Source organism: Crocodylus siamensis, chromosome 6 (assembly GCF_052110815.1).
Source record: "Crocodylus siamensis isolate JL-2025a chromosome 6, ASM5211081v1, whole genome shotgun sequence".
NCBI classification, from domain to species: domain Eukaryota; kingdom Metazoa; phylum Chordata; order Crocodylia; family Crocodylidae; genus Crocodylus; species Crocodylus siamensis.
Window position 1 is genome coordinate 85,714,083 of NC_143400.1, and position 27,934 is coordinate 85,742,016.

A 27,934-nucleotide genomic window follows, 5' to 3' on the forward strand; every position below is an offset into this window, starting at 1 on the left:
AACCATAAGCTGCTAAAAGGAATAAAGGTTCACTTCAGTACCCATTATATTCCAAGCCAGTGCATCTGTCATTTTTAATTTAAATCTGTATTACTTAGCTGTCTAAAACTTTACACATAAGTGACAGAGTTATCCATTCTTCCTGTTATGGGTAAAATCGCCATTTTCGTTATCTACTTACTGTGCAAAATGTCACTCAGTTATCATCCACTTGTTAAAAAAAATTGTAGCCAACTTATGGTAATATAAACAATTACTTTAGCTAAAGAGTAGGGCTATTTTAAGATAAAAGATTTATTAATATGGGAAAACGGAAGATAATATGAAGTAAATGACTCCTTGCTATATACATAGGCCTCATTTATGTCTGATTCCAAAACAGCTTATTAGAAAATTAACAACTAAAATCTTGCTGTTCTGGCAAATCTAAGTTACAGAAGTATTTAAAGGGAAATATTTAAAGAGAACATTGAAACATGACAAGAAAATACTCATGGATAGAGAGTGAGCAGGAGCAAGTGTTTCCACTGGGGGAAAGGCAAAATTATAGTGACGCTGAAAAATGGGAAACAAGTTAAATATGTGTAACCTATTTCAGTCTTATATCATCTGCTTGGTTTAGCCTTGCTCTTCATTAACATTTTGTTTCTGAATGAATTAATGTACACAGAACTGTGCAATCTATACATACACAGTTTTGTATTTCTTACTATTTTTATGTGCGCCCAAAATAAAGTAAGTAAACCCAAAGGTTTAGTTTACAAGTAATATTAAAAGTGGGATGGATAGCTCCAGGAGTTGGTAATATGAAGAACTGAGCTGATAACTTCTGGATGAGGAGGTCGGTGTGATACTAGCCTGTGATGACTTTGTGGTCTCTGTTTCAAGTGGGAAGGTGACCCTATCTAAATAGTTAGCATCACCTTTTACATCTTTCTTTGCAATGTGAGCAGAACTCAAGGATCTAAATAGGTTCAGATAGTCAGCTGGTGTCCACATTTTCTTGGTGTTTTCTATAGGAGACACACACACACATTGGCAAGACGGTCACTGGAAGCTAACAGTGCAGGAACCTAAGCTGTATCTCTCTTAGATACATACAAGCAGGACTTTATTCTCTCATGTTCTCAGTCTGGCATTTGTTTCTGAAAACTAGGTTTGCGTAGACTCAATATTTTTTAAGAAAAAAAAAGAAAAGGAACCAGTTTTTTTGAGTTAAAAATACAAATCCATTGATTTAAGTAGACATTCACAAGACATACGCAAGAGAAAACTTTGTCCAAAAATCTTTAATGTCACAGAGAAGTATGTGACATTATGTTTAGCCAACAGAGGAAAAAAGGAAAAAAGAAAAGTGAGTGGTAGATGATATGTTCTCTGGTAATATTTACAATGACCAGAACAGGCCTGTGTTGTATAATGCTTCCTTTAATACATTTATTGGAGGTTTTTTTGTCATCCTTTTGTTTTGGACTTCAGATTTTTCTTTTTCAAGAGACATGAAATTAAATTGGGGCTTTTTAGAGTTGCTTGTCAGCAGCACTGGATGCAAACGGCATGTTCATTCTGTAAATACTTGTTTGCTTTTTTAAATGAAATTGCTTTGGCAGTATTCAGGCTTCTTTTGTATTCACTTTTTATCATTTGTGCAATTGAGCATTGCTGGGATGAGCAATCCTGGAAAGGAAACTTTGAAGATACAATTTAAATATATGGGGTAGTTTCTGAACTGCATTAGGACTGCTCAAGTTAGCCATCAGGATTGAAAACCTGGCCTTATTTGGGGTAGAGCTGCCATAGAAACTCATATGCCTGACCTTCTTGGCAGCACAGAGGCAGAGAGGGATCTTGGAGTCAGGGTTGACTCCTGGATGAATATGAGTCACCGATGCGACGAAGCAATAGGCAGAGCCAACCGCACCCTGTCGTGCATCAACAGGGGCATCACTAACAGGTCCAGAGAGGTCTTGCTCCCCCTCCATGCGGCGCTGGTCAGGCTGCAGCTGGAGTACTGTGTCCAGTTCTGGGCGCCGCACTTCAAGAGGGACATGGAGAACCTGGAGAGGGTCCAGAGGAGGCCACTTGTATGGTTGAGGGCCTCTGTGGCCAGCCATATGAGGAGAGGCTGAGGGACCTGAATCTCTTCAGTCTCCACAAGAGGAGACTGAGGGGGGATCTTCTGGCTGCCTACAACTTTATCGGGGCCACCAGCAGGGACTTGGGGAAAGGCTGTTCACCAGGGCCCCCCTTGCAGTCACCAGGAACAATGGGCACAAGCTGAGGGAGGACAGGTTTAGGTTAGATGTTAGGAAGAACTACTTCGCTGTAAGGGTGGCCAGAGCCTGGAATGGGCTTCCCAGAGAGGTGGTGCTCTCACCTTCCCTGGAAATCTTCAAGAGGAGACTGGATAGGTACCTGGCTGGGATCTTATGACCCCTGCCACCCCCAGTGCTCCTTCCTGCCCATGGCAGGGGGTTGGACTCGATCATCTGTCTAGGTCCCTTCCGACTCACTGATTCTATGATTCACTTCCAAAAGCTAGAAGAGGAGGGCTAGAAAGTGACATAGCCAGCTGCTTCCACCAAATACTGACATTGTTGCAGCAGTCCATTGGCAGCTAGCACAATTTTAAAACATCCCCCAGATATGATAGTAAGTAAAAGTAGTGAGGAGTGGGTATGCCATGGGGATTAGTCTCTTGTAGAATAAGTCATTGCATGGGAAGTGCGAAGGTGGCTTTAAGCCATAAGCCATGTTGAATGTTCCTCTGCTTTAACTGACGATTGGTGCTGAAGAATAAATGAGATTCAGGAAAAGGATGGTCACAAAACAATGAACAAAGGGAAACCAATCTCAATAGATTTCATGAAAAAACGCATTGAACATATTATATTTTCTAGTTTATGTGCTCAGTGGGAATCGCCAGCGATAGTCTTTAGATCTTGACAATAATTATTCTGAAATTCAGACCTCTATACATTCTTATGCTGAAGTTACAGCCAGGGCTATTTTGTACTCTGCAAAGTACCTGAACTGGTTGATGTCACTGGTTAATTTACTTTTCTGCCCACCTTCCTGTTCATCCCTGTTTAGGATTATTGCTGGGGTCCACATTCATGCACTCACAAAAGGCTCAACTTCTTCCTGCTGGTTCTTGTCCAGTTGTCTCAAATGAAGACATCAGGAAGAAGTTTTGTGTAGGGCACAGATTGGAGAACTAAGGGAGATTCTTGGCATTGGTAACAAAATGTTCCAAGCAAGAATCCCTCCCTCCCTGATTCTCTACTTCAGTCCTGGAAAGAAGACTATAGTATTTGAGTTCTGCAAGAAGTTAAATAAACCAGAATATCTCCATAATACAATAGTACTGCTACTATTTGTAGTAAATGTTTTCACTGCTACTGTTTTCTCGTGGTCCTCATGTGACTGGAATAATATATCTGTTTTGTTAGGGCATTTCCACTCTCTTGGAGGTAGAATGTTTGTTCTCCATAAGCGTCCACCGTGGCCATTAAACAGGAAAACAAATATACAAAAACCAAGGTAAAGGAAACCAATATATATACTAAAGTGTATGGACATTGCTATTGGGGTATAGGTTGTAGCCCTGTTGGTCTAAGGACACAGGCAGACAAGGTTCTTTGGGGAAATCTGATATCCAATGTAGACCAACTCAGATAGTTGGAAAAAATCTTCTTTGCAAGATTTTAGGTATAAATACCCTTCATCAGGCTGAGGAAGCATCTGCAGTTGATGTGTGTTCTACCTGGATGGAATAAATAGTAAAGAGGCCAGAGGCTGATGTGCAAGCAGGGAAGGCAGTCAGTGAAGATGTAAACTGAGGAGTCAATTGGTGAGAGACAGGCTGGGGGGAGAGAAGAAGGGGAATGAATGTAGCTGGTAAACAGTGGAGAGGTACCCGGGAAGTCATATGTCAGGCAGGTTATAATGTGTCATAATGTCTATATTTAGTCCATGATTTTTTGTATCCAGGAGGTTGATGAAGTGAAGTTCATAGGCTTATCTGTGAAAGGTGTTTTGTAAATTCCCTTTGAGGATTAGAACTGAGAATTTTTTTTTTTGTGAGAAATGTGCCCTCACAGGTAATTGGGTATTCTTGCCTTTGATAAATTTATGGTGTGCGTTCATTCTGGTGCACAGTTGTTATTTGGTCTCTCCTATATATTTTCCATAAGGGCATTTGGTGCATTGGATGAGATATGTTACATTTTTGGAGGTGCAGCTGTAATATCCAGGAATGCTGATGGCTCTGTTGTGGGATGTAGTCATTGTGGGGGCGGTAGAGATGTGCTGGCGGGTTTTACATTTCTTGTCATAGCATGGGCCAGATCTATCCGGTGTGTTTTGGGCCATAGGAAGTTTGCTTCTGGTGATGAGGTTAGTGAGATTCAGTGCTTGTTTGAAGGCTAGGATGGGTGGTTCTGGGATATTGCCATTGCAAGTCTTTACCTACTGGATTATTTACCCTCTAAATCTGGTGGCTTCAGCTAGCCATTTATGTAAATTAATTAACTAAAGTGGCCAAACATATTATTGCGATCTGTTCTTACTACTTTGGCCTGTTCCATGTATCTTAGAGCAAAACTTTATCACGAAGTGGCAGAATGGCAGTTGTTAACCACAGCATAGCTGTTCAGCTGCTAGGCATGCCATCCTATGGAATGACGTGAAAACACAGCCTGGCTCTAGGTTTTATTCTGAACTTAGGTAGATCATATATATTTGCAAAGTAAAAGGAAAGATAAAGAGGGATAGCAACCCTCCAGCATTTAGACTATTAGTAGCTTACTGCTGGTTATTTTATTTCACGTTATTTCTAAGAAAGTCATGGTGTCAAGGTTTGTATTTGTTGCCACTAGTGTACAAAAAAGTGCTTGTCATAGAATTAAAAACAGTATTAAGATGTAAAGAGAAAAAAGTCTGCTAGATAAATAGTTATTTACAGTATATGTTGGTAGTTTTCCATGTTAGACTGACTCAGCAGGTCAAATTGAAAAGAAAGGAAGAAATTGTTTGGGTGCTGCTTTGTTAAATTTGATTTCTCCTTAAACTTTCTCCAGACCACCTAAGCTACTGGGCTAGCTTCTCAAATGAAGTACTTGCTATTTACAAATGGAGAGGTCTCAGAGCTCAGGAGAGAAAATAGAGCTGATGTCTTTGCTGCTGACAAAAGAATAAGTGGGTTTTAAAACTTAATAAGATTGATTTAATGTGTGCAGTTTGGTCAATGTCCTTAGGGAAGGAGCATTTTTTACTGACCTTCACTGTACATCAAAACATGAAGCAACTTTCCTTTCATACAGAATTTGAAGGTTCATGGATTGTTTTCCATTCCCCATTCTCCTAAATACAGTGTCTGTTCTGCTCCGCAAGAAATACCTTGCTATATGCAAAATCTTTAATGGCAATGAAATGACAGCTCCGGTGATGGCGTTACCCAGATTCTGTTTCTATACAAGTCTAGTTAGTTGGATATAAATACATACGCTAGCCTTCAGAAATGTGCATTTAAAACCTGTATTTTTCCAACAAACACTGAGAATCTGAAGCAGAAGAATGAAGGGTATAAGCCTGTCTTCTGCATGTTAATGCAGCTTCATAGTAAAGGTGTTAGCATTAACAGCGAAAGAAAGAGAGAGAAATTGTCAAAAAGCTACATCTGTCTCCTTATTGCTTTCTCAGATAGATTGTGCAGAGCTAAAAAATCACTAGACATGAACCAAATCTCCTGCTGTCCTATATAGCTTTTACAATCTCCTTTTTAATAACCCAAACTGCAGGGTAGTCTGACTGTTAGACAAGCCCGTCTTTGAATTCTATCTTCAATGTGTATGGACATGATAAAAACAATTCTCATTAAAGCTGCCAATGATATTCCAAAAGCAGGTGTTTCATAATCTTGTCTATACAAAGCAAAATACATTTCCTGTACATTACACACTAGTTAACAATGAGGGTAAGATTACACTGTTACATTGTACATTGTGCTGCATTTAAAATTAGAGTATATTGTAAATAGTGTTAGAAATGTGATTAACATGAATATGGAAAATGTTATGGTATGCCCTGAGCAGTCTCTAACAACACTGTGTGACACTGCCTGTATTGCAAAAACAGAGTAAAAACTAGTCACATTATATAGTCTCTGATCCTAACAAGATTTTTTTTCTCCTGGGCTGTTGTGCAGAAGACATGCGAGGGTCTGAAAAATAAGGACTTTTAATTGTCCTATGGGAGCATGTATTTGTTGCATTGCAAATTAGGAACAGAGGGAACTGAGCATGCATTCCTTGTGCACTGACATTTTTCATTGAAGCCATTAGTGTGTCAGGAATGGGCAATAAGTCCCAAAATGAGAACTCCAGTACAATAGCATATTTAAGGGGGGAAAGCGGGGAGGAAGCATGGCACTGGGCCTAGATGCTGACTCAGGGGCGCACAAAAATAGCAGTCGCTACCGCTGATGGCCTGGCACCATTGATGGCAGCAGCAACTCATCTGCTGCTGGGCCCAGGGCATAAAACTGCCCAGATATGCCTCTGTTCAACTGTCTGTTCCCCTCTTCAAATCATTTTTGAAGCAACAGACTTTAAAGCCCAATCCCAGTTCCTTTTGAAGTAAATTGGGGTTTTGTCATTTAATCTGGTCCTTTGCTGTGAATATTTTGGAAATCAAGTTTATTATTGTAATGAATGTCTCTTTGAAGATGTAGCCCTTCTGCCGGGCATTGATCAGCAGCAAGAAGGGCCAGGTTCACATGTTGGGGTACCCAGTAAATTATATTTATGGCTCAAGCACCCACCTAGAAATCTGGGAACATTAAATTTACTGGGGTGTCCCATATAAACAACCCCTCTCCTTGCAGCAGTATAAACACAAACACCCAAATTTATTACAGAGAATAAAAACAAAACAAAAGGAAACATTAAATATAATTTTAAAACACTATTAACTACAAAGCAAAGTCTATAGGTGGCACCCTCTTGGGGGAGGCTTCACCCAGACCCAGAAAGTCTTGGACTTGGAGCTCCCCAACAGGTAGTTCTGGGGGCCTGCACCCCTATACCTGCCCTTCAGTAATGGACTGGATGTCCTACACCAGAGAGTCCTATGAGCTGCTTCTTGGGTTCATTGCGCCACTGGGATCTGCTCAAGAACATAGGATCTTCTGCATTGCAAGGAGCTCTGTTGCTCCTAGAGAAGTGGTAGAGTGCCGCTCTTTGCTCCTGCAGAGAGGCTGAGTGTGTGTGTGTGTGGGGGGAGGGGGTGACTGCAGCTCCAGCCAGCATGCATGCACCCTAAAACTTCTGGGCTGGGTTATATGGCCTGCTGAAACTAAAACTGCAGGACAAACTCAAAGGTTAGTGACAGACATTCAAAAAGCCTGAGCCTGAATTAATTCAATCTTTGCAGAGTAGTCTAACCTGGCTAGGCTAAACCAATTTGAAACCACGCAGACTGAAAAGATTCTGGACTGAATAAATTGGGACATATGTCTGCAGTGGCTCAGGCTAATAGCAGGGGGGTGCTAGAGCAGCCCTCCCTTCCCTTTCACAATACTGATATGGGGGGATGGGAAGTGTGGCCAGGCCCCAGCAGGACCTGTGATTAGGGAGAGGTTTCTCCCCTCGTCCTGAGCAGCCCAGCAGGGAATGTTTATTACCCCTAACTCAGTGTATATTAACCCGTTAAGTAAACAAGGCCTCTTTCTGTTAGTTTAAACTCTTCATAAACAGCTTTTCCAAGGAAGGACATTACCAGCTACCTGTTGATTAGGTCCAAAAAGTCTGTCTGCCTTTGTTCTCTCCCACAGCAAGGGCCACAGCCAGCATGTGGTATGGAGGGGAGGGGGAAATCCCTGTGTACAGCAGAGGGGAAAAGGGGGAGCAGAGGAAAGCAGACTCCTGCAATCTCTGCCAAAGCTCCAACCAGGGAGCAGAGGGGAGGTGCCAGCCCTCCTGTGGAGCAGAGAGCCCAGCCCAGCCCAGCCCAGCCCAGAGAACATACGAGGATGCTGGGGGAGTCTGGTTTATATTAAACCAGCAAGGGGTCTGGAACAGACATTGCATAAACTGGTTTGACCAAAATCAGTTAAGTCTGATACTACATTCAACCAGGTCCTCCTCAAACTGGTTTCTGCCATTTTCAAACCAGTTTATGTGGACTGAACATCTGTTGTGTTACCGGTTTAAACCAGTTTCTGATCACTTAAACTGGTTTATATGTAATGTCTGTCCCTGTCTAAAACAGAGCCAAGTTGATTACTGGCTACAGCTGGCCCAACCACACAGTTTAACTGGAGCAAAGGACCATCACAAGAAAAAAGGGGAAAAGCTAGACCTACCTTCTAGGTCTGAGCTGCAGGTAGTTTGGGTCCCTCCACATCCCATCACCCTGGCCTTGTCCAGTCAGGGACTGCCACACTCCAGTCTTTCTCTTAACCAATCTGCCTGAAAAGACTTTGCTCCCCCTGGCCAATCAGGCCAGAGGATTGGACATATTTGGCTCAGGTACAAGTCCCCAGCTTTTCATGTGCAGAGCACATAGCAAGAACAACAGGGGCCATCTTGCCCACATAAAACAAAAAGACACATACACAAGAAAACCAAAACACAATACACAACCAAAAGCACACATTTTGCCATACACAACCCAAATGTCTTGGGGTGTTACACAGAAAAGCGCCAAAATCCAGACTTCCTGGATTTCCATTAACTATGAGAGGTGTAAGTGGTTAATTGATTATCATATACAACATGCTAAATTATATTGTAAAAATATTCCAAAAAAGTCTTTTTCCCTTTTGCTTCTGTGTTTGAATTGTAAGCTACATTTTAAAATGGGCAAATAGTGTTTCTTTTATATTTATAGCTCTCTGTATATATAAACGTAGTCTATTTTAATGAAATAACAGTTACTTAATGTTTTAGCATTCAGAATACCTATCTGACTTGCATTCACTGTGTGTCTTGAGTTTTAATAAAATTCTAATTGATCTATGGTTTCTATCTTCTTGGTAAACCAACCTCTGCTAACAAATTTAAAATTGACTACGGGCTGATTAAGTTGTATAAAATGGAACAGAAAAACATATTTAATCTGACCTGGCAGCAATTTGTTTATTTTCAGAAATGTAAATTTTAAAACTGCATTTTTTATGAGGCCAATTTCTTCTGAAAAACTCTGTAAACTCAGGAAGTGACATTATAAATAATCCAGCAATCGGTACTTCACCCATCATTTCATAGAACCATAAACTACCTATTGTAGAATTTTACTTACATGACTATAGCAACTATTAATGTATGTACATAACTTGTAAAACATCTTTTGATCACTCTGCCCATATTAGCTTTTTCATACTAATGATTTATTTTCATTTCCTCCAGGATATAGACCTGCGGCTAACTGGATTTGATTTATAAGAGGGGAATCTGCAGTAAATGGCCACTCTCTTCATATTGCTGCTATGGAAAACACAGTTGTCAATAGGATGTAGTCTGATAAATAGTGCTGAGTGAAGATGCAGCTTCAATAAGTGTGAAATCAATGGAAGAGACTTGCTGCGTGAAAAGCCTTTTGAGATTTTTTTGACGGGCTCCTATTTAGGAAACTTGATTCGTTTCCTTCAGTTGCTCTGTTTTTACACAAGTGGATACAAATAATATTGCTTCATTATAACTATACAACTAATGTGGGACCATGACCCTTCCAAGATCCATGTGGCTGAACTGTGTATGGAGAGCGATGATGGTCCGCCTGTTACACATGGGATTGGATGCCACTTTTGCTCTTTGTATACTTGGATTTTTGCTTCATGCTGCAGCTGTGTCCTCACAAAAATTGGATGATACTGACCCAGTGGTGACAACCAACTTTGGCAAGATAAGAGGGATTAAGAAAGAACTTAATAATGAAATTTTGGGGCCTGTTATTCAGTTTCTTGGGGTTCCATACGCTGCCCCACCAGTCGGGGAGCATCGCTTTCAACCTCCTGAGCCTCCATCTCCCTGGTCAGATATCAAAAATGCCACTCAGTTTGCTCCAGTATGTCCCCAGAACATTATAGAAGGCAGGTTGCCTGAAGTCATGCTTCCTGTGTGGTTTACTAATAACTTGGATGTAGTTTCTACCTATGTACAAGATCAGAATGAAGACTGCCTCTATTTAAATATATATGTCCCAACTGAGGATGGTGAGTTAATAGCAGGCAAAACAGGGAGACCTTTTTATTTTCCTATTCTAAGTTCTAACAATATTAATTCATGTGTACTGGTAGCATGCATGGCTTTCCTTGTTTGCATGCCAGCATTTTACATGTATGCATGCTGCTTTTCTGTGTAGCCATCTGTTCCTATTTTTTTTCTCTTGTCTACACTCTTTTTTTTTTTCTGCCATAGCACGTGTATTTTAGGTTGAAATTGGTACCTAATTCTCATTTCCACCCACTGACTTCTGGGAAGATGCATCAACATCTTATCCATTGCATGTGCAGGCGAAACAAGTTGGGAATCTTCCACACCTAATAAAAGAAGGCCATATTTAAGTTAGATAGTGGTGTTGCATGCTCCTACTGTCTGTGATGGAGCTCCATGTTATTTTCTAGTCTTCTATTCATTTTTCAGTCAAAAGAATATCCAAGGAATGTGCCAGAAAACCCGGCAAGAAAATTTGTAGAAAAGGAGGTATGTATAAAAGTGAAAAAAAAAACGGGGGAAAAAACAAAACCTTGCAGAGGAAGAAGAAGCAACACATCCATAGAAGGCTGATTTGCTGATACTGTGAAGTGAAAGATTTAGGGAATATCTTGTATTAATGAAGCCAGAAAGAGAGTTAAAGAAAGGCCTATAGTTAAAGATGAGAAGAAAACATTTGTTAAGCCTGAAAAACTCAGTTATACCTGATTATATCTACCTTGTGCTGACTTTATTGACAAGTTACATTCTGTACTTTGATCCTTTAGAGGAGTGGCCTTCCAGTATAACGAAACTACAGGCTGTTGGGAGTGAAGGCACAGTGAGCAAGCCATGCACATGCAGTAGGAGCCTGGCTGTGTCCAGCTGCCACTGAAGTCAGGGGCAAAACACTATACCCATTGATTTCAATGGTACCGGATTAAGTTGCTGCTGTAACGCACCCCCAAACAGAACAGATTGAGTGAACTCAGAACATAACTTCATTTGATATGTGAGATGCACTGTTTTCTTGTACAGTGGTAACATTCCTGGAGTTTTATCCACGAAGCATTTTTTCTCATTTTAAAAAGGGAGGGTTGCTTTCCTTTGCTGCTTGATTGCAGCAGCCAGTAATCTCTTGCTAGGCATGTAGGGATACATGAAAATATTGTGATACCACAATTCGAAAATTCAATTTTTGTCTGCTTTTCTCTTCCAACATTTCAGTCTTTTTCTTGTATTAGAGGAGAACTTTGCAGTGTAGTCTAAAATGTGTACTTTTGTGCTAAATAGCACTAGCAAAAACTTCTGAAATAACGCATTAATCCAAATCAAGTCTCCTACTAAGTCCTCTGCAAAAGCATAGCATTTTTAGATTGTGTGAATTATGATAGGTAAATTCACTGATGCCTGTGTGTCATGACCCAAAGTTTTTTAATATAATTTGCCCAGGACTACATATCTTCAGGATATTCTCCAAAATAATTGTAGGAAAGCATCAAGCGCTCTCCTGATGAATAATTTAGAGCCAATTTAGCTCAAAACTTTGAATCTTGGGTTCATAGGCAGAGTTAGGCTCCTAAATCCATACTTGTACATGTGTCTGGATTTTAGGCACAGACAGCACCCATCGACTTTTAGTAATATCAGTAGATTCTCAGTAACTCTGCAAACCATCATGCTTCTATTTAGATGACTACATTTGGCTTTAGGAGCCTAACTCAAAGGCACCCAGTTTTGAAAACATTCACGTATAGCAGTTACTTGGGCCTACGTGTGTGTGCAATTTTATAGATTTTCCACAGATGGTGATATCTATGAAATTTGCCTCGTACCATTTATGAAGCATTCATATGCTTTTGCTTAGTGTTGTAGTGATGCCAGTTTTACCTCAAAGGGGCACAGTACACCTAACAGAGGTGAACGGGTGTTTTGAACCACATCACCTCTTATTCACATATATCCTCCAAATGAGAATAACTGCAGTAATTTACATGCCTTCAACTAATGTGCAATGCTGCAGTGGTTGTTATTATGCAGTTCATCAAGCATGTGTAATTAGCTGAGCGACTTTCGCCTCCTATCACCCAGACGTTGATTTGAAAGTCATAAATAATGATGCAGGTCTCCATCACTTTCTGAAGAATATGCACATTTCTAGTAGAGAAACTAAAAAAAAAATAATCTAGGTAAATAGGCTAAATAAAGAATGAAAGGGGTAGATCTGTAGGTGAGAATGGCATATTGATGGGCCAGTGAAGCTGAAGGAGAGGAGAACAGAGATCATTATCTGAAATGCATTAGTACCTCTCAGCAGAATCTATAATCTGCCACATGGTATACGGTGGACAGCAGTAGTCCATTTTTTCTTTTTTACCCTGACATGGTCGGAGATCTGCTGAGTGCCTCCAATCTGGTTAGTGGTCATAACTAGTAACTTCAGTATTCTGTGCATCTGTTTATCCACACTTCAACACTAGATCTGGTCACTAAAAGCAATTGCATTGGAAAGCAAAGTTGTATAGGGTGGTGGTAGTAAGTAACGTTATTGTTAGTATGAAAAAGGAGAAAGGACCTTGATCTAATATTCTGCTACAAATATTTTTTAGACAGGATACATTACGTGGGACCTGTAGAATTTTCCATATTGCAGCTGGTCCTTTCGGTTACTTTACTTATTATACCATCTATTTAATTTAATCAAAATGTGGGTACAAACCACCTGTATTACCAGCAGCACAGTCTACACTTTTTTGGCAAATTTTGGATCACCTTAACTTGATTTTCCTGAATAATTCAGACACTAAATTTAAAAAGTTGCAAGTTAATTAGCAAGAAAAGGAAAAGAAGGTAGAAAATAGCCACAGAAGGTGAATATGGTCATGAATGGCAACTGACTTTAAAAGTTATGGGAGGCATTGTAATGGGCTTTACGTGCCATTACCATGTCGTGTTCTGGTGCAGTCTGCATGCTAATGGTTATATGGATAGTTAAATCAATTATTTACTTCAAAATGAGAGGAATGGAACTGGTTGGAATAGAAGCAATGCAATATAAAATTATTTGGTAAATAAGGTCTTTTATACAACATGAATTAAAATATATATTTCTTCTTGGTCTTAACATTTTCTGGTATTACAATACCACAGAATCACACCTATTCATATCCCTTGATTATCAAATATATGACAACATTACTAATCCAACATTTTTTATGTATATATAACAAATACATCTTTCTGCTTGGGTGGTTACTGGATCTAGACAGGCACCTTATCAATTCTGTTATTTTTGTCTCCTTTGGAGACCAATTCCAAAGGTCTAGATTCCAAGCAATCTAGATTATTTTCTAGTGCTTTCTTACTCTCTGTTGCATTTTGTTGAATGAGATTTCTAATATCCTCTCTGTTGTTGTGATTTCCTGGATTTTATGTCAAGCATTTGCATCATTCCTAGGAAATACCTGCAGATACCTGCATTCTGCTGGGTGTTTCAGACCTTTACTTTACTTTTCTAGCCAAAGCATGAAAACTGTACTTCTGCTTCAAATGATGGGGTAAACCATTATGTTTTAGGAATACTGTACATCCTGCTTTACCTGCATGCCTGTGTTTTATTTAATATTGTACACCCATTGTTTGCTTTGCAACAAAGCTGGTACATCATGAATTGCTGCTGTAAATTTTAATGACGGTTGAATATATAAAGTTTGAAGGCTACCATAAGGTGATACCTAAAAATGAGCTAAATATTGTATATGTTTTACACTTAGGATGTTATTATACCTTGTTTCAAGGGCCTGTGCAAAGGCCTCTTTTTTGTTCTGGAGTCAGCATCGACAGGCCTTCATAGTCAAGCACGATTGTCTTCCATGATTGCCTTATCCATGGGTCTGAAGATGGCTGACAAAGCCAATCTGGGATAGAGAGGTTTTACTGCAACTTGGGCACGTGTTTCCATGTGGGGTGGGAGGCTCTGGCTTCTTGGTTTGGTCCACGACACATTGTTTCTGCCACTCCTGCTTTTCCATCTGCATAGCTCCTTTGGATGGGAGCATGGCAGGGAAATTCACAGAGTGAAATTAGCACATATATATGGCAGGACATGGAAGTGAGCAAGAGTTTGTTTTCAGGTCAGTTGATTTTTATGGGAGAGTTGGGAGTGTGGGACAAAGGACAAGGAAGGGAATCACTCAATCCTTGCTTTTATATGAATACGTTAGCTGTGGGCCTTGTTAAAGGTTGTAGCATATGGGTCCTCCCTGGTTTGTACAAGGCATATGGGTTCTCCCTGTACAAGGCTGAGACTGTAACATTCCCACAGCTCATCTCCTATCAACCACCTTTTCCTAAGGCCTTGAGCGAGGTGGATATATTTTAAATGCAAAGAATTGTAGTTAAAACTTTGAGAGCCTTATATTAGATGCCCATATTTATATTTACAGTACTAAATAAGTGACCTCATTTTCAGGTTGCATCCACAGGTCCCATAGCCACACTTCTGTGTTATGACAGTTATGATATAACATAGCTTTCCCATGAGCATATTACTGTATATCCTTGGATATGAGATATAAATCATAAAGATCTAAGTGCACCTCACCTAGAATATTCAGCCTCTTCCAAAGCCATGGTTCATGTGTGAGTGGCTTTAATGACTTCAAAAATTGACTAAATTAGCAACATCAGGAATGTTAGTTATTTGGCCAGAAACAAAAGAAACCTAGCTTAACTTCTTCCCACTGGTTTGTCTTGGTTATTTGTTCCAAGGCCATTATAAAAGAATGCAGCAGTGCTTTTTGACATATTGTCATGTTTTAGAACAAAGAGGGATGACTATAGACTAAGAGAGAAATAGGCACTTAGAGTTGGGTAGACTGGTTGGGGAGTCTTCCTTGAATGCAGATGGATCACCTTGTACCTGTGTGTCTTCTGCATTCTCTTCTGAATGCTCCATCCGTCAATGAACCCCCTGTGGTCACCTTGGACCAGATCTTGTAAAAGGCTGAAAGCCTCCTCCAAGTATCCCCGGCTACCTCTAACCTCAGTGGGATTTAAAGACACTTCCCCCTGCCCCTCTTGTAATAGACACAGATCTGCTCCAGCTATTATTTTTTGTTGATTGAAGGTCAGATTAATGGATAGGAAAGACAGAGGGGTGCATGGAGCATCCAGGAACCATTATCTATGAGCTGGATACAGCTGTAGTTGTTCACCTTAACCTGAATGAAAAAAATGTATGTAGGCCCATAATGCTTTGGTGAGTCAGGATCAAAGATTTGGTTGAATATGGAACACATACTACATCCCCTTAAAGGGCACAGCTGCAGTGGGAGCTCTGCATGTTGTGGAGCTCCCATAGGTTCACTGCCTCCAGGAGCTCCCACTGTGGCCGTGCAGCTTTCTACCACCTCAGTTCAGGTTAATGGCTTCCATGCCAGACTAAATGCTCAGGTTTTTACCCCTAACTGAGCAGTCTGATTACCCATCCCATTTGTCTCCCACTTATCGATCCTTCTGTCATTGAAAAGCTACATCTATATATATATTATTCTAAATGCAGCTTCCCCTGCAGCTGGCTTTGCGGGCATACACACTGTATGGCACTATTGTTTATAACTTATAGTTTACATCTTTATTTATGCAGTATGAAAACATATTTTCTTCTTTGCCTAAGTACACTAACACTCATCAGATGTGTTTGAATATCATCCACCATAATCTGAAGAGCCTTTCCCCAGAAAAGGAGCTTAATGTATATCTATGCAGCTTTCACTGCAGGAAATGGCCCTTATTTTTACATGCCTTTTTCTGCCTCCAAAGTTAATGGAAAGAAAGGAAAGAGTAAAAGATCGGGCCTGATGCTATTGTTTTCTACGGGAAAAATGTATCACTTGGTGATCAGATTTCTTTTTATCTTAAATCTTCAGTGTAAAACCAAGTATTATAGAAGCAATAGGTCTCCAGATACTCAGCTGTCTTAAAAAAAAATCCAGAGTCTCTTTTCTACCAGACAACTAATAGCTGAATTACGGTGGGAATGAAAGAATGATGTTTAAAAGGCTCTTCCTGAACCTGAAGCAACAGCAGCCAGTGTAGGCATGTGCTAAGATAATATCCTGAAATGGATTATTATGAGGCCGGTCTGACATCAGTGATTCTAAACAGGAAATATATATTTTCCTTTCAGCGAAACTAGGCATAACATTGAAAGCATTTATTTAAGCTGTGGAAAAAGGTCAGATTTTTTGTATTTAATGCAAAGTTGATGGGAAATATGCCAGTGATAATATGAAAGTGAGGGGAGCTAGCATGCAAAATGCTATCAAGTGTATGGGTACTGTTTCTCTTTTATTTTGTATCCTAGGCCAGGGTGTTCTGCTTTTTGTTGCATCTCTTTAGCCAATGTAGCTTGCAGTAATTTTTTGATAATTTGATCACATTCAGTTATGCTCTTGAGTAGAGTCTTGTGCAGGGTTAATGAAATGTTTTGATAATGCTGTTTTGTTATGTATTATTTTACCCATTTATTGCTTCCATTGTGTCTGAACTGGTATTTTCCTTAGCTGGTTACCATCCAGCTAGTGAGTAGTTATGCTTTGCATTTCCTCCTTTGACTTTATTAAATGCTAGGTAAAATTTGCCCCTGTTCAAAGGATAGCCAAGGCCAGTGTTCCAACTATTTAACAATGCAGAGTTCATAAATTGGGTTTATCTTGTACATACTCTTGTGCTGGTTGCCCTAAATACCTGACACAGAAGACTCTGTGGCTCACTGGTCCAAGGACACTATTGCAATATAGATCTTAAAAACTACTAAGAATAATAACTCAGAATATTTTAGGGTTCAGTCCCTTCGTCTGACAGGAACATCCTGTGAGGTGGAGGAGCTGAGTGCTCGGGGAGTGAGCATACTCACCATTTCTCAGGAGCACTGTGCACGGGACAGGACTTGGGAGCACAGTTACAAAAGTATCCAGGTGCACAACCTGTGAAAACCCTTCTGAAAAAAATCTCAATGGGGGCTTATTTTTGCCTTTAGGTTTATAAATCCCATTGGAAATCTGGCCCTGTGTTCTTAATGAAGGAAGAACTGACTCTTACGGCTCTTGAGTGAAAACCCCATAGCCTGGTTCTGGACACATGAGGCCAGGAAGTCCTCCCTGGAGCACTAACAGGCATACATTTAGCCCAATGATCTCTAACACTAGGGCTAAGCGCAACACAAGGCACCAAGATTGTTCTGTTTTTGTTGCTGTTGTTTGAAGTGTTGTTTGTTCCTGGTTTTCATCCTTTAGATACCACAGAAGCATTTCCTATTGAGCCTTTCCACTAGTAATACATGGAGGAAGATAATGAACCAAATATTGTCTTGTACAGACCCTTTCATCCCTTCACAATCTAAAGCTGTTAGTGTCAGCTGGCAGCAGTTTCAAAGATGTGTTTTATGTCACATTTGAAATAACATAAAATGCTTAAACTCTAGCACACTTTCTACAATCATTTTTCTAGGAGAGGTAATGCTCGACTGTAGACGGTTCTGCCGACTCTGAATTTTAAAACACCAGCCCCCTCTAATGCTGCCCATAGCCAAAGCGCTTTTTAAATGCTCAGGCACCTTATTTAGGCCACCTCCCGGCACTTTCTGGCCACACCCTGGCCACACTGGCCGTGCTTTGTTACAGCATCTATATTGACTGTGGAAGAAATGTTATCAGTGCAAAATCTTTTCCATTTCTAATTCTATTTAGTTTAAAATCTTTTCATACTGAAGTCTCTTATTTTACTGCCAAAATTTCAATTTCTATATCCAACACACAGAGATTTAAGGCTCCAAAATAATGTCATAATTCTGATAATACTGTTCTAAGGAGAATACTGCTGTTTTGTGTTTCTTCCCTTTCTCTTTCTTGTTTTGGACCAGCTCTATGTGATAACCATGAAAACTCAGTTTTACCTGCTCTTTCTTATTTTCTTGAAGCTAGGCTGGACTCAGCAGTAGAAAAATAGCTGCTGGGGTGTATTCCCACAGTTTCGGGAGGAGGTATCAGGTGATTCATATGATTTTTCTATAGCTATGATTTTGTGTGCTCCTTTTGCTAATTTTCTCCGTACTGTATTGTAATTCTTTGTTCGTTCTCATCATTCCTTTATTTCCCTGTAGTATACAGGGATACAAATAGCGTTCTTAGCATATGTTTGAGGCTTGAAACATGCCTTAATGTTCTGTCAAGCTATTCTGAGAGATCATCTCACTTATAATGTTAATAATCCGATTATAACTTGAATAGCGCCACACTGTCCCGTTCCTTGTTTTGTCTCAAATTCCTTTCATGTATATTTTCACCTTCTTCGTTTTTACAGCTTAATGTTGTCAGATTTACATGTGACCCTTCCTCTTGCTGCCTTGTTTTTTCTCTCCTTTGACAGCTATAATATTATGAATTATGCTATACATTCAGAACCCCATTGGTCTTAACATCAGTGAGATTTGTTTTGGAGCTATTGAGTGTTTTCCCAGTGTTTTAATGTCTTTTATTTTTATTGTGCTGGTTCTTTGTATGTATGTGCAGCAATATACTTTTGTCCTAAAAGAGATAGACCTCAAGGCAGAGCATAAGGAGAAACGAGACAAAATCTGGTTTTAATTCTTACACTTGCTTCTGGGCTGTTTCAGGGGCCAGAACGGCTCCAGGCATGCAGCATTTCCTAGGTTGTCCATCGCTTGCAGTGCGTGCAGATCGTCATCTTCATCGCACCAAGAGCTTGGGCTCCTTCTATCTTACCTCGCCCCTTGCCTGCTTCTCTGCTTTCATGGCTTCTCTCTGCCTTTGGAGTAGTACCTGCCCCATGCTATAGCAAGTTAGTTTTCAGCAGTATATTTGATTTCATCAGTACAGTTGCCAGACTTCCCCACACCCATAATTCCATATTTTGGTAAGCAGTCTGTGGTAGACTGCTCCCTGGACTAAAAAGTAGACATGAGTAAGCAAAGGCTAGTCTAAGTGAATGGTAGTTTGGATGCTACCATGGATGGCTCTGGCTGTTTTTTCAGAAAATCCCAACTATTAGTAATTCAGGATGTGTGGTAATTTCGTTCTTTGGCCTTCTTAATACTGCTCCAGCTTGCCATCCCCCTGACTGCCAAAAGTGCCAAAAGTATTGTCTCAATACCACTGTCTGTTAGTGTGTGCAAAATGGCCATGCAATGGCTGAACTCTTGTTTGGCTGCCATTTGTGCGGGAAACCAGGATCTGGCAAGCAGATCACCAGATCATCCTGGTCAAAAGGCACATGTGGTGACAGGGCCAAAGCCACTACTGCCATTGATAGGTTTTAGTAGCAGCTGCACTGGTGCCCTGTGCTCCTAGGGAAAGCGTCTTCTCCAACGGCCAAATGGCTTAGAGAGACCCCATGCACAGGGCTTATTCTCTGGCTCTTCATTTCTTGAGCTGAATGAAAATACTGGTTTATAGCTGCCATTTGCATGATTTTCATGTTTCCCAGGGCCCATTCCTTTATGACGTGATGAGTTACCATACAGGTGCACTATGTTACAGTAGCATTGGCTTTCATGGGCTTTGTATTGGGTCCTGTAAGGGAAACTGCATCCAAGTTTTTAATTGGCTTTAATATCCATTAAAAGGTAGTTTCAGACTTTTAATAACACATAATATAGAACAAAATTAAATCAGGGTATATGCAAAGGACATAATAGGCCAAATCCCACAGAAAATAAAAACAAGTTTAATATTCATTTCCAAGCAAGCTTCAATTCATGACATTTCACTCTTTTTACAAAGGTCTTCTTTAAAGTACCTATTAGCTGAGAATCAGGTATTTATGCAGTTACAATAATTATATCTACACATCTCAAGTACATACAATTATTTCATTAAAATTGTAATTATTATACAATTATGAGGGATAATGATGTGCTGGTAGCATGTTGCAAAAGCCCTGATTAAACCATGGTGCAAGTGAATTGGGGAGATTTGAAAGTTTTAAATGTTGTTTTTATTAGAAATACCAGAAGTGATTCATCCCCATTATGAACTGGCTGTAAAATCTTTTGGTATATTTTAAAATCTCCTCAATGTTATTTTAAGAATAGGGTGCACAGAAAGCATTGGAAATGCCTTGCCCCTCTCTCTTTCTTCATAGTTTTCTTTTCTTTGCCTTCTCATGACTGTGAAATGGCTCCAAACTCTTGACTGAAAAAGTATATTTTACAAGATGTAGAAAAATGCTGTCTGGGCTGAATTCCCAGTGTTAAGGTCATTATATCATAAACCCCCCTCCCCAAATAGTTTGCAACTGCTAACACTTTTATGGGCAGTCTCAATGTCTTGCCATATATTGTACAGTGTGAACACTCCTCAGTCAAACAAATGCTGATTAAGGCGACATTGAGGTGGACAGGCAGTGCCTGCTGCAGACGATGCCATCATTGCACCATGGATAAACAAAGGATATTAATATCCTGGGCAGGCCCAACCATCACTTTTCATCAGCACTAAATTAGGATTAAAAGAGTGCATCTACGTGAAACATTTACTGTGCAGTTGACTAATCAGCTGCACAGTAAACATCTCTGCATCTACACATGCGTCTCAGCATCTACACGTGCAGAGTAAACTAATTTACTCCATAGTTTCATCGTTTTTAGGGTCAGAAGTGACCTGAACAGATCATCGAGTCCAACCCCCTGCCCTGGGCAGGAACAAGTGCTGGGATCATAATACTCCAGCCAGATATCTATCCAACCTCCTCTTGAAGACCCCCAAGGTAGGGGAGAGCACTACCTCCCTTGGGAGCCCATTCTAGAGCCTGGAAGCCCTAACTGTTAAGTAATGCCTCCTGATATCAAGCCTGAACCTGTTCTCCCCTGGTGAGTTTATAGACAGCTACCAGATCCCCTCAGTCTTTTCTTGTGGAGGCTGAATAGATTCAGGCCCTTTAGCCTCTCTTTGTAGGCCCTGCTGCCCCTGACCATGTGAGTAGCCCTCCTCTGGACCCTCTCCATGTTGTCCACATCCCTCTTGAAGTGCGGTCCCAGAACTGGACGCAGTACTCCAACTGTGGCCTGACCAGTGCCACATAGAGGGGGAGGATCACCTGCCTAGACCTGCTTGTGATTCATGTGTAGATGCACGACAAGGTGCGGTTAGCCTTCCTGACCGCTTCCTCGCATTGGCAGCTCATGTCCATCGTGGAGTCAACAATGACTTCAAGTTCCCTTTCAGCCACTGTGTTGTTGTTTGTAAATACTATCTGAGTGATAGTATTTATCAGTCTGATTGATAAAAACACTGGTTGGTAGTAAATATAAATACTGTCCTGTTGCGGAGTAGAAAACTCCATAGCGATGCACATGTAGATGCTAGAGGGGCTGGCTGGGGCAAGAGTGTACTTCAGTGTGGGAGCTGCCTGCTGCCTCGGCTTGCGCTGGAGCTCCCTTGTGCCCCAGCCAGCCCCTCCGCAGCATATTGAGCTGGTGGAAGCAGCCCCTGGCTGGCAGGCTGACCTCTGGGGCCCTTGTCAGTCAGGGCTGCTCCGCCTAGGCTCCACATATTGTTCCTGAATAAGTTGTGGAACTTATTGCTCTGGAGTAAATTGCTTCTGGGTACATGTGCAAATGACATGCCCAGGAGCAATAAACTACCGAACAATACATTCCACAGTTTATTCACGTGTCATAATAGCATGTAAAGAAATGCCCAAAGAAATGTAGAAGGAAAATCAAATCAAATTAGTATTAAAAGCCACTCTTCTGACTCGCGAGCATTTTACCCAACTACACCAAAGTCCGACCGTCATTTATGATAGTATCTCTTTTCACTTATCTAATACCTAAGAGCAGAATATTGGGATTGTTAACGTACACCATGTAGCTAGGCTAACCGTATGTCAGGGCTAACAGTTTGGCCAGGGCAGTTCTAGATTTCATAGGCTGTCCTGGTGTCTTGGCTGATTGGTGAAAATAGACACAAAAGTCACAGATTGGTGCCACCCTGCCCACACTGTCTGGCCTGACTTCTCTTGAGCAGCAGCTGGAGGTGAGGGGTAGGCTAGGTTGCGCACTGCTCCTCCTGCCAGACAAATAAAGACCTGCAATCTGAATCCCTAAGAACAAGTCCTTCATTCTGAAGTTGGATTTGCTTACGCAGAAATTTTGCTTCCCTTCTCTGAGGTTGCATGTTCAGTGCAGCCGCTCTCTGACAGCAAAGAATGCAAGAACTTGTCACCTGTATTACTTAGGCACTTTTATTTATTTGCATATAATTATTTTGAAGGATGGTTACTGAAATATGGTCAGGCATGAAGGAGGGCGTTTACCTGAAGAACTGAGCTTAGAAGCAGAAGAAACAATGAAAGACTCTCAGAAGAAATTTGATAGACAGTGAAAGCGCAGGTGGGACGCGATTGTTCCAGGCATGCAAGACAGCAGGCAAAACAGGCGCAGCAGTGAAAAAAAGGCTTTTCTCTTGTAGACATAAGGAGACAAAAAAAAGGGCAGCACATAGGGTATGAAAAGGTCAGATTCATGTCATCAGTGTATTTTAATGCAAGAGGCAAGAATTGTTGTGGGTGATATCTTTTATTGGAACCACTGTGAAAGACTTAGACAAACTTTCAAATGTGAAGGCTTCTTTATCAGGTCAGAAGAAAGAAGCAGGCAAAGCAATGATTAAAAGCAGTGTGGAGGGCTGTGAAATTGGAGGAGAGAGAAATTCCCAGGGGTAGCAGATAATTATTAGAAGAAAAGATAGCTTGATTAGTGGAAGCCCTTTCAAAGGGAAAGTTGGTCATTATCACTTTAGTGTGAAGAAAGATTTTCAGGAAAGAGGTAGATTGTAGTATGCCATAAAGTCATTATCACTGTTCAGTTCTTGGTTCTTAGTGTCCAGGAGGCTTAGGAATTTTTTTCCGCTAGGTTCACCTTTCCCTTGAGCATGGAAATAGTGAGATCAGAAAGGGAGTGGGTGTTCTGTGAAAAATGTGTTCCTACTGGTGTATGTGTGTCTCTGTCCTTTATAGCCAGACATGTTTTTTTGGTAAATGTATTATCTTTTATTAGACCAACTAAATAGTTGGAAAATTATTCTTTACAAGCTTTGAGGCACAAAACACCCTTCTTCAGGCATAGGGAGAGTCTGCTGGTGTTTGTGTGCTCCCCTGGGTGGAACAGAAGCTTAAGTCAATATGCAAAATGTAGGTCTGTGAAAATGCAGAAGCGTGGTAGGGAAGATCAGAGGGGATGGGAGTTAATAGGTATGAGAGAGGTGGGTGGTGGGGGGGAGGGGGGAATGTTGACTTGGTGATTGTATGTAACTGGTAAAATACAGCAAGATTACCTGGGGTTATAGGATGGGAGGCAGGTTATGTGATGTGCTATAAATTCAATGTATGTGTTTCAGGCCATGATTTTTTGTGTCCAGTATATTTATGAAGTGAAGTTCATGGGCTCATCTACAAAAGGTGTTTTGTAAATTCCCTTTGAGGATCAGAACTGAGAGATTGGAAAGTGAGTGGTTGTCTTGTGAGAAATGTGCACCCACGGGTGATCGGGTATTTTTGCCTTTGATTGATTTTTGGTGTGCGTTCATTCTGATATGCCGTTCTTGTTTGGTTTCTCCTACTTATCTTCCATCTAGGCATTCAGTGCACTGGATGAGATATATCACATTTCTGGAGGTGCAGCTATAAGATCCAGGCATGCTGATGGTTCTGTTGTGGGGGTGTAGTAATTGTGGGGGTGGTGGAGATGTGTTGGCAGGTTTTACATTTCTTGTCCTGGCATGGTCTGGTCCATTCGATGTGTTTTGGGCCATAAGAAGTTTATTTACTTCTGGTGATGAGGTTGGCGAGGTCCGGTGCCCGTTTATAGGCTAAGATGGGTGGTTCTGGGAAGATCTCTTTAAGAATTGGGTCTTCTAGTATGGGTTGCAGTTGTCTGAGGATTTTCTTTGTAGGTTCCAGGGAAGGATGGTTTGTTATAACTAATGGTGTGCAATTCACGGGGATTTCCTTTTTGTACTGGAGCAATTCTTCACAAGGTATCCAGATGGCCCTTTCAAAAGTATGATCTATCTCTCTAGAGGAGTATCCTTGTTAAGTGAAAGCCCTTTCTAGATCTGTCCTTATACATTTTCTGTGAGAGTTCATTGTAGTGTATAGTTTCTGTCTATTGTTACCCATATAGTTACCCTGGGGGTGTTTAGTACACAGGATCAGGTATACCACATTTTGGAAAAGGCATGTATAGGATCCATGGAGTCTGAAGGGTTTGCTGTAGCAGATGTTGATTGTTGTAGTAGTAGAGACGTGTTGACAGGTTTTGCATAGCCTGTAGCTCATTTGATGTCTGTTGATCAGTGGGGAGTTCATTTCTGCTGATGAGTTGGGCAAGTTTAGGGGATTGTTTAAAAGCCAGAAGCAGAGGCACTAGAAATTTCTCTCTCAAGGTCTGATCTTTATTGAGTATAGGCTGTAATTGCTTGATGATTCTTTTAATGGTTACAAGGGGTCTGTGGTCACAGGGGGGTTTCTTTTTGTATTGTAGCAGGTTACTGCAGGGCATTTGGTTGGCTCTTTTAAAGATATGACTTTTTTTTTACTGGCATGTCCTTGCTGTATAAAGGTAGATTTCAGATTGGCAAGGTGGGTATCATGAGTATTCTCCTGAGAGCAGATGTCGTGGTGTATGAGGGCTTGTCTCAGCAGGGCAGACTCCACCTGCCACGGCTCCAGCACACCCTGCATTGGCCCCGTTGCAGCTCTAGGTTATGTGCCCACTGCACCAGGCTCCTGGAGGCACAGTAGTCCTCTGGCGGAGTCTGCCCAGGGCTCCCCTGCATCTCTCCGTGAGGTTTCAGTGGCACTGGCTCCTTGAAGACTTCTTGCCCGTGCCACCCTGCGCCATGACCCCGCATTGGTCCTTCACGAGAGCCCCACAGTTTGAAAACCACTGATCTATAACCTGGTTCAGCTAAGGCCTATGCAAATGCATTGCAACAATCAAATAAAAGAGAAAGAAACAGACAAATGGTTTATCAGAAATATTTCCATTCCATTTTTCATTGGACTTTTCTTGCATGTCTGACTACAGTCCAATAGAAGATGGACTAATGTGTCTAGTACCTGTTTTGGCAACTGGAAAATTTGCTTGTTTCCTGAATTAGTGCTAATTCATTCGTCAGATGAAAGGGAGTGGCCAGTGAAGGAGAGGCTTTATACGTATGTGTGGCAATGTGGAATAGATTGGCAGATCACATAGGTTGTGCTCATAATTTGTCCCATAGACTGTTTGGCACTATTTGATATTGTAGGATGAATGTTTATATATAAATAGCAATGCAGAACCAAATGCGTGGGAAAAGCAAACCTTAATATTGCTTAACGTATTCCTGTGGATGAATGTAGCTAAACTCATCAACAGGTGGGATTGTGTCAGATCCTGTCATTTGAATTATGACTATTCTTCAAAGGCTACACCTCTATAAAGAGACTGCACTGTAAAGAGAGGTTCCTCTTGACTATTTAAAGTGGGTTTGATTTAAAGTCTGAGTTAATTGAATAAAGATCTAATTACTAATTTTGGATGTTAACCCCTTCATTAGGTGTAACCCGATGCAATGTTTGCTACTGAAGGTGATCTTAGGAACTCTGAGGGTTTAGATGCAATTGAATGTACTCAGGAATTTTCCTAGTTTTAAGAATGAGGCCTATATTTTATATCTAGTTCAAATATATAGATATTTGAATATATAGATATTGCTATATCTATATAGCAAAGACATGAGTATCAGGAGGAACATAGTGCATAGAAGAGCTCTGCTTCTGTTAAGCCTGGCACGTCTCTCACTTCCTGTAGTCCCAGCTCTGTAATATTTAAATGGAGAAGGTTCTTCTGGAAAGGGCGAATTTGACATAAAGCCTCGCCACTCATCTGGGGCCTTTCCTGCCTTTTCTTCATTCCTTTAGTCCCCTTGGTAGCACTTGGTTAAGTAGCATCTAGCTTTTTCCTTCTAGTAAGCTTGTATGACTTGATTTCAGGTATAGATTGGGTTATTACATCTGGAGATAAAGTATAGATCCGTTCTGCTAATCAGATACTGCAGTGATTAGCACTGCATAAATGCTTGGGTAGATCGATTAGATTAGATTATAGAAGAATAATAAGCAAAGCCTTCAAAGCAATAGAAAATAGCTCAGTATCACGAGTATTTCTTTTAACAATTATTTATACTTTATTGATTTTTGCTAACTGGGCTAAAGCTATAGTGACAGAGTAGTTTAATTTTAGAGTTGTCCCAGGGGACAGACAGAATTTATACTCATTTCTGTAAGAAAATAAGTCTGTCTGATATTGATCATAAAATAAAGCACAATTCCGTGTACTCTTAGATGAACAGATACATGAGTGAATAGCTGATTAACTTATTAACACTGTCCCAGGGTGAACCTACTTCCAGTTATTTGAATTTTTGCAGGTGAAAGCCTTCTATTCAATAAAAACCTTTTTTTTATCACTAGCTGACAAAAGTTCTGTCTTATCTTGCGTAATTCATATTTTGTTTGTTTGAATATAAGTTCAGTTTTGTTAGCCTACTGTAGCTACACTAGGAAAGGGAGCTAAGCTCACTGCAATTTGTTCTTTTCTAGTGCTCCACTGAAAATGGGTGCATGTACTATAGCAGTAGCCATTCATGTGCCAAACCAACCAATGCCTTGAAGAAAAGTTTTCTGCAGAGAGCAGTGTTACTCCAAGTGACAGAGTGTGTAGGGTTTTCCTTATATATGTTTCATTAGGGGCAGCAATTAGTGTTTATACACTATTTTCATGAGAGAAGTTGGCAGAATAATATACATCAAAAGCAACAATTAACGTATTTTCATTTGACTTGTTCAGCCTATTAGGTTGTTAAATTTTGCATAGAAAATCATTAGTATGTTTAATGTAGGAAGGAAGCTCTTGGATGAAGAGCTGTGGATATAAATCAGCCAGTGAAGAGAGCCTCTCTAATAATATTGTGGTAGCAGCTGAGGTTATGGAAGATCATGCAGTACTTTTTTTTCCTGTATATGGCTAACATATAGAGAAGAAAAGGTTTCAGTGTTATTACTAATCTTGGGAGTTAATGAAGAAACTTCCAGTGTACAGGGCGCTTACTATATTAATGTTTAGTACAAAAGTTCTTCGCCTTGTTTGGCTCTAGATGCCCCTTGTTAGATTCAAGGTCCCCTTGGAAAATGCCAGCTCTTAGATTTCATTCATTTCTTGACTGCAGAAAAATAATAGAGCAGTTGTTCTATGGCAAAGACCTCAATAAGACCACATCAGGTCGGAATGGTTTTGACACTATGGATTCCTATTTGAATTCATTTTGTGAATCGTAGCTCATTGTTTTCACTCCTGACTGTGTTAATACTGCATGGCACCACAGCCCACAGTATTGTTAGAAAAATCTCAGATCACCCAGCTGAGAATCACTTGCTTAGTACAATGAAGATCATAGAAACAGCTATGAAGTACTTGTCATGTCTTGGTCTCCTCTCACTGCTTAAAATCAGTACAGCTCAGACTATGACTCTTAAACAGCTGTAAGTGAGATAAGAAACAAGACTTAGGGCCCTGTCACACATTCAAATTAAAACCAGATAGAAACCAGCTATAAGGGTGGTGCACATTTTCAAGCGTTAACTTTGTAGCTGGTTGGGTCTTTTTATAGCTA

General features: G+C 40.5%; 1 protein-coding gene across 8 annotated transcripts in view; it reads left to right on the plus strand.

The window, feature by feature from the left end:
• NLGN1 (neuroligin 1) overlaps positions 1–27,934 on the plus strand; it is a 623,398-nt gene that overhangs the window by 126,511 nt on the left and 468,953 nt on the right. For 4 of the 8 annotated variants that reach the window (XM_090056034.1, XM_090056033.1, XM_090056036.1 and 1 more), the window contains 2 exons: positions 9,411–10,216; positions 10,647–10,706. In XM_090056034.1, coding sequence (XP_089912160.1) covers positions 9,724–10,216; positions 10,647–10,706 — 553 coding nt within the window. In that variant the 5' untranslated portion in view covers positions 9,411–9,723. The remainder of the gene's footprint in view (positions 1–9,410; positions 10,217–10,646; positions 10,707–27,934) is intronic. The other 4 variants (XM_090056038.1, XM_090056039.1, XM_090056040.1 and 1 more) reach the window with 1 other exon arrangement.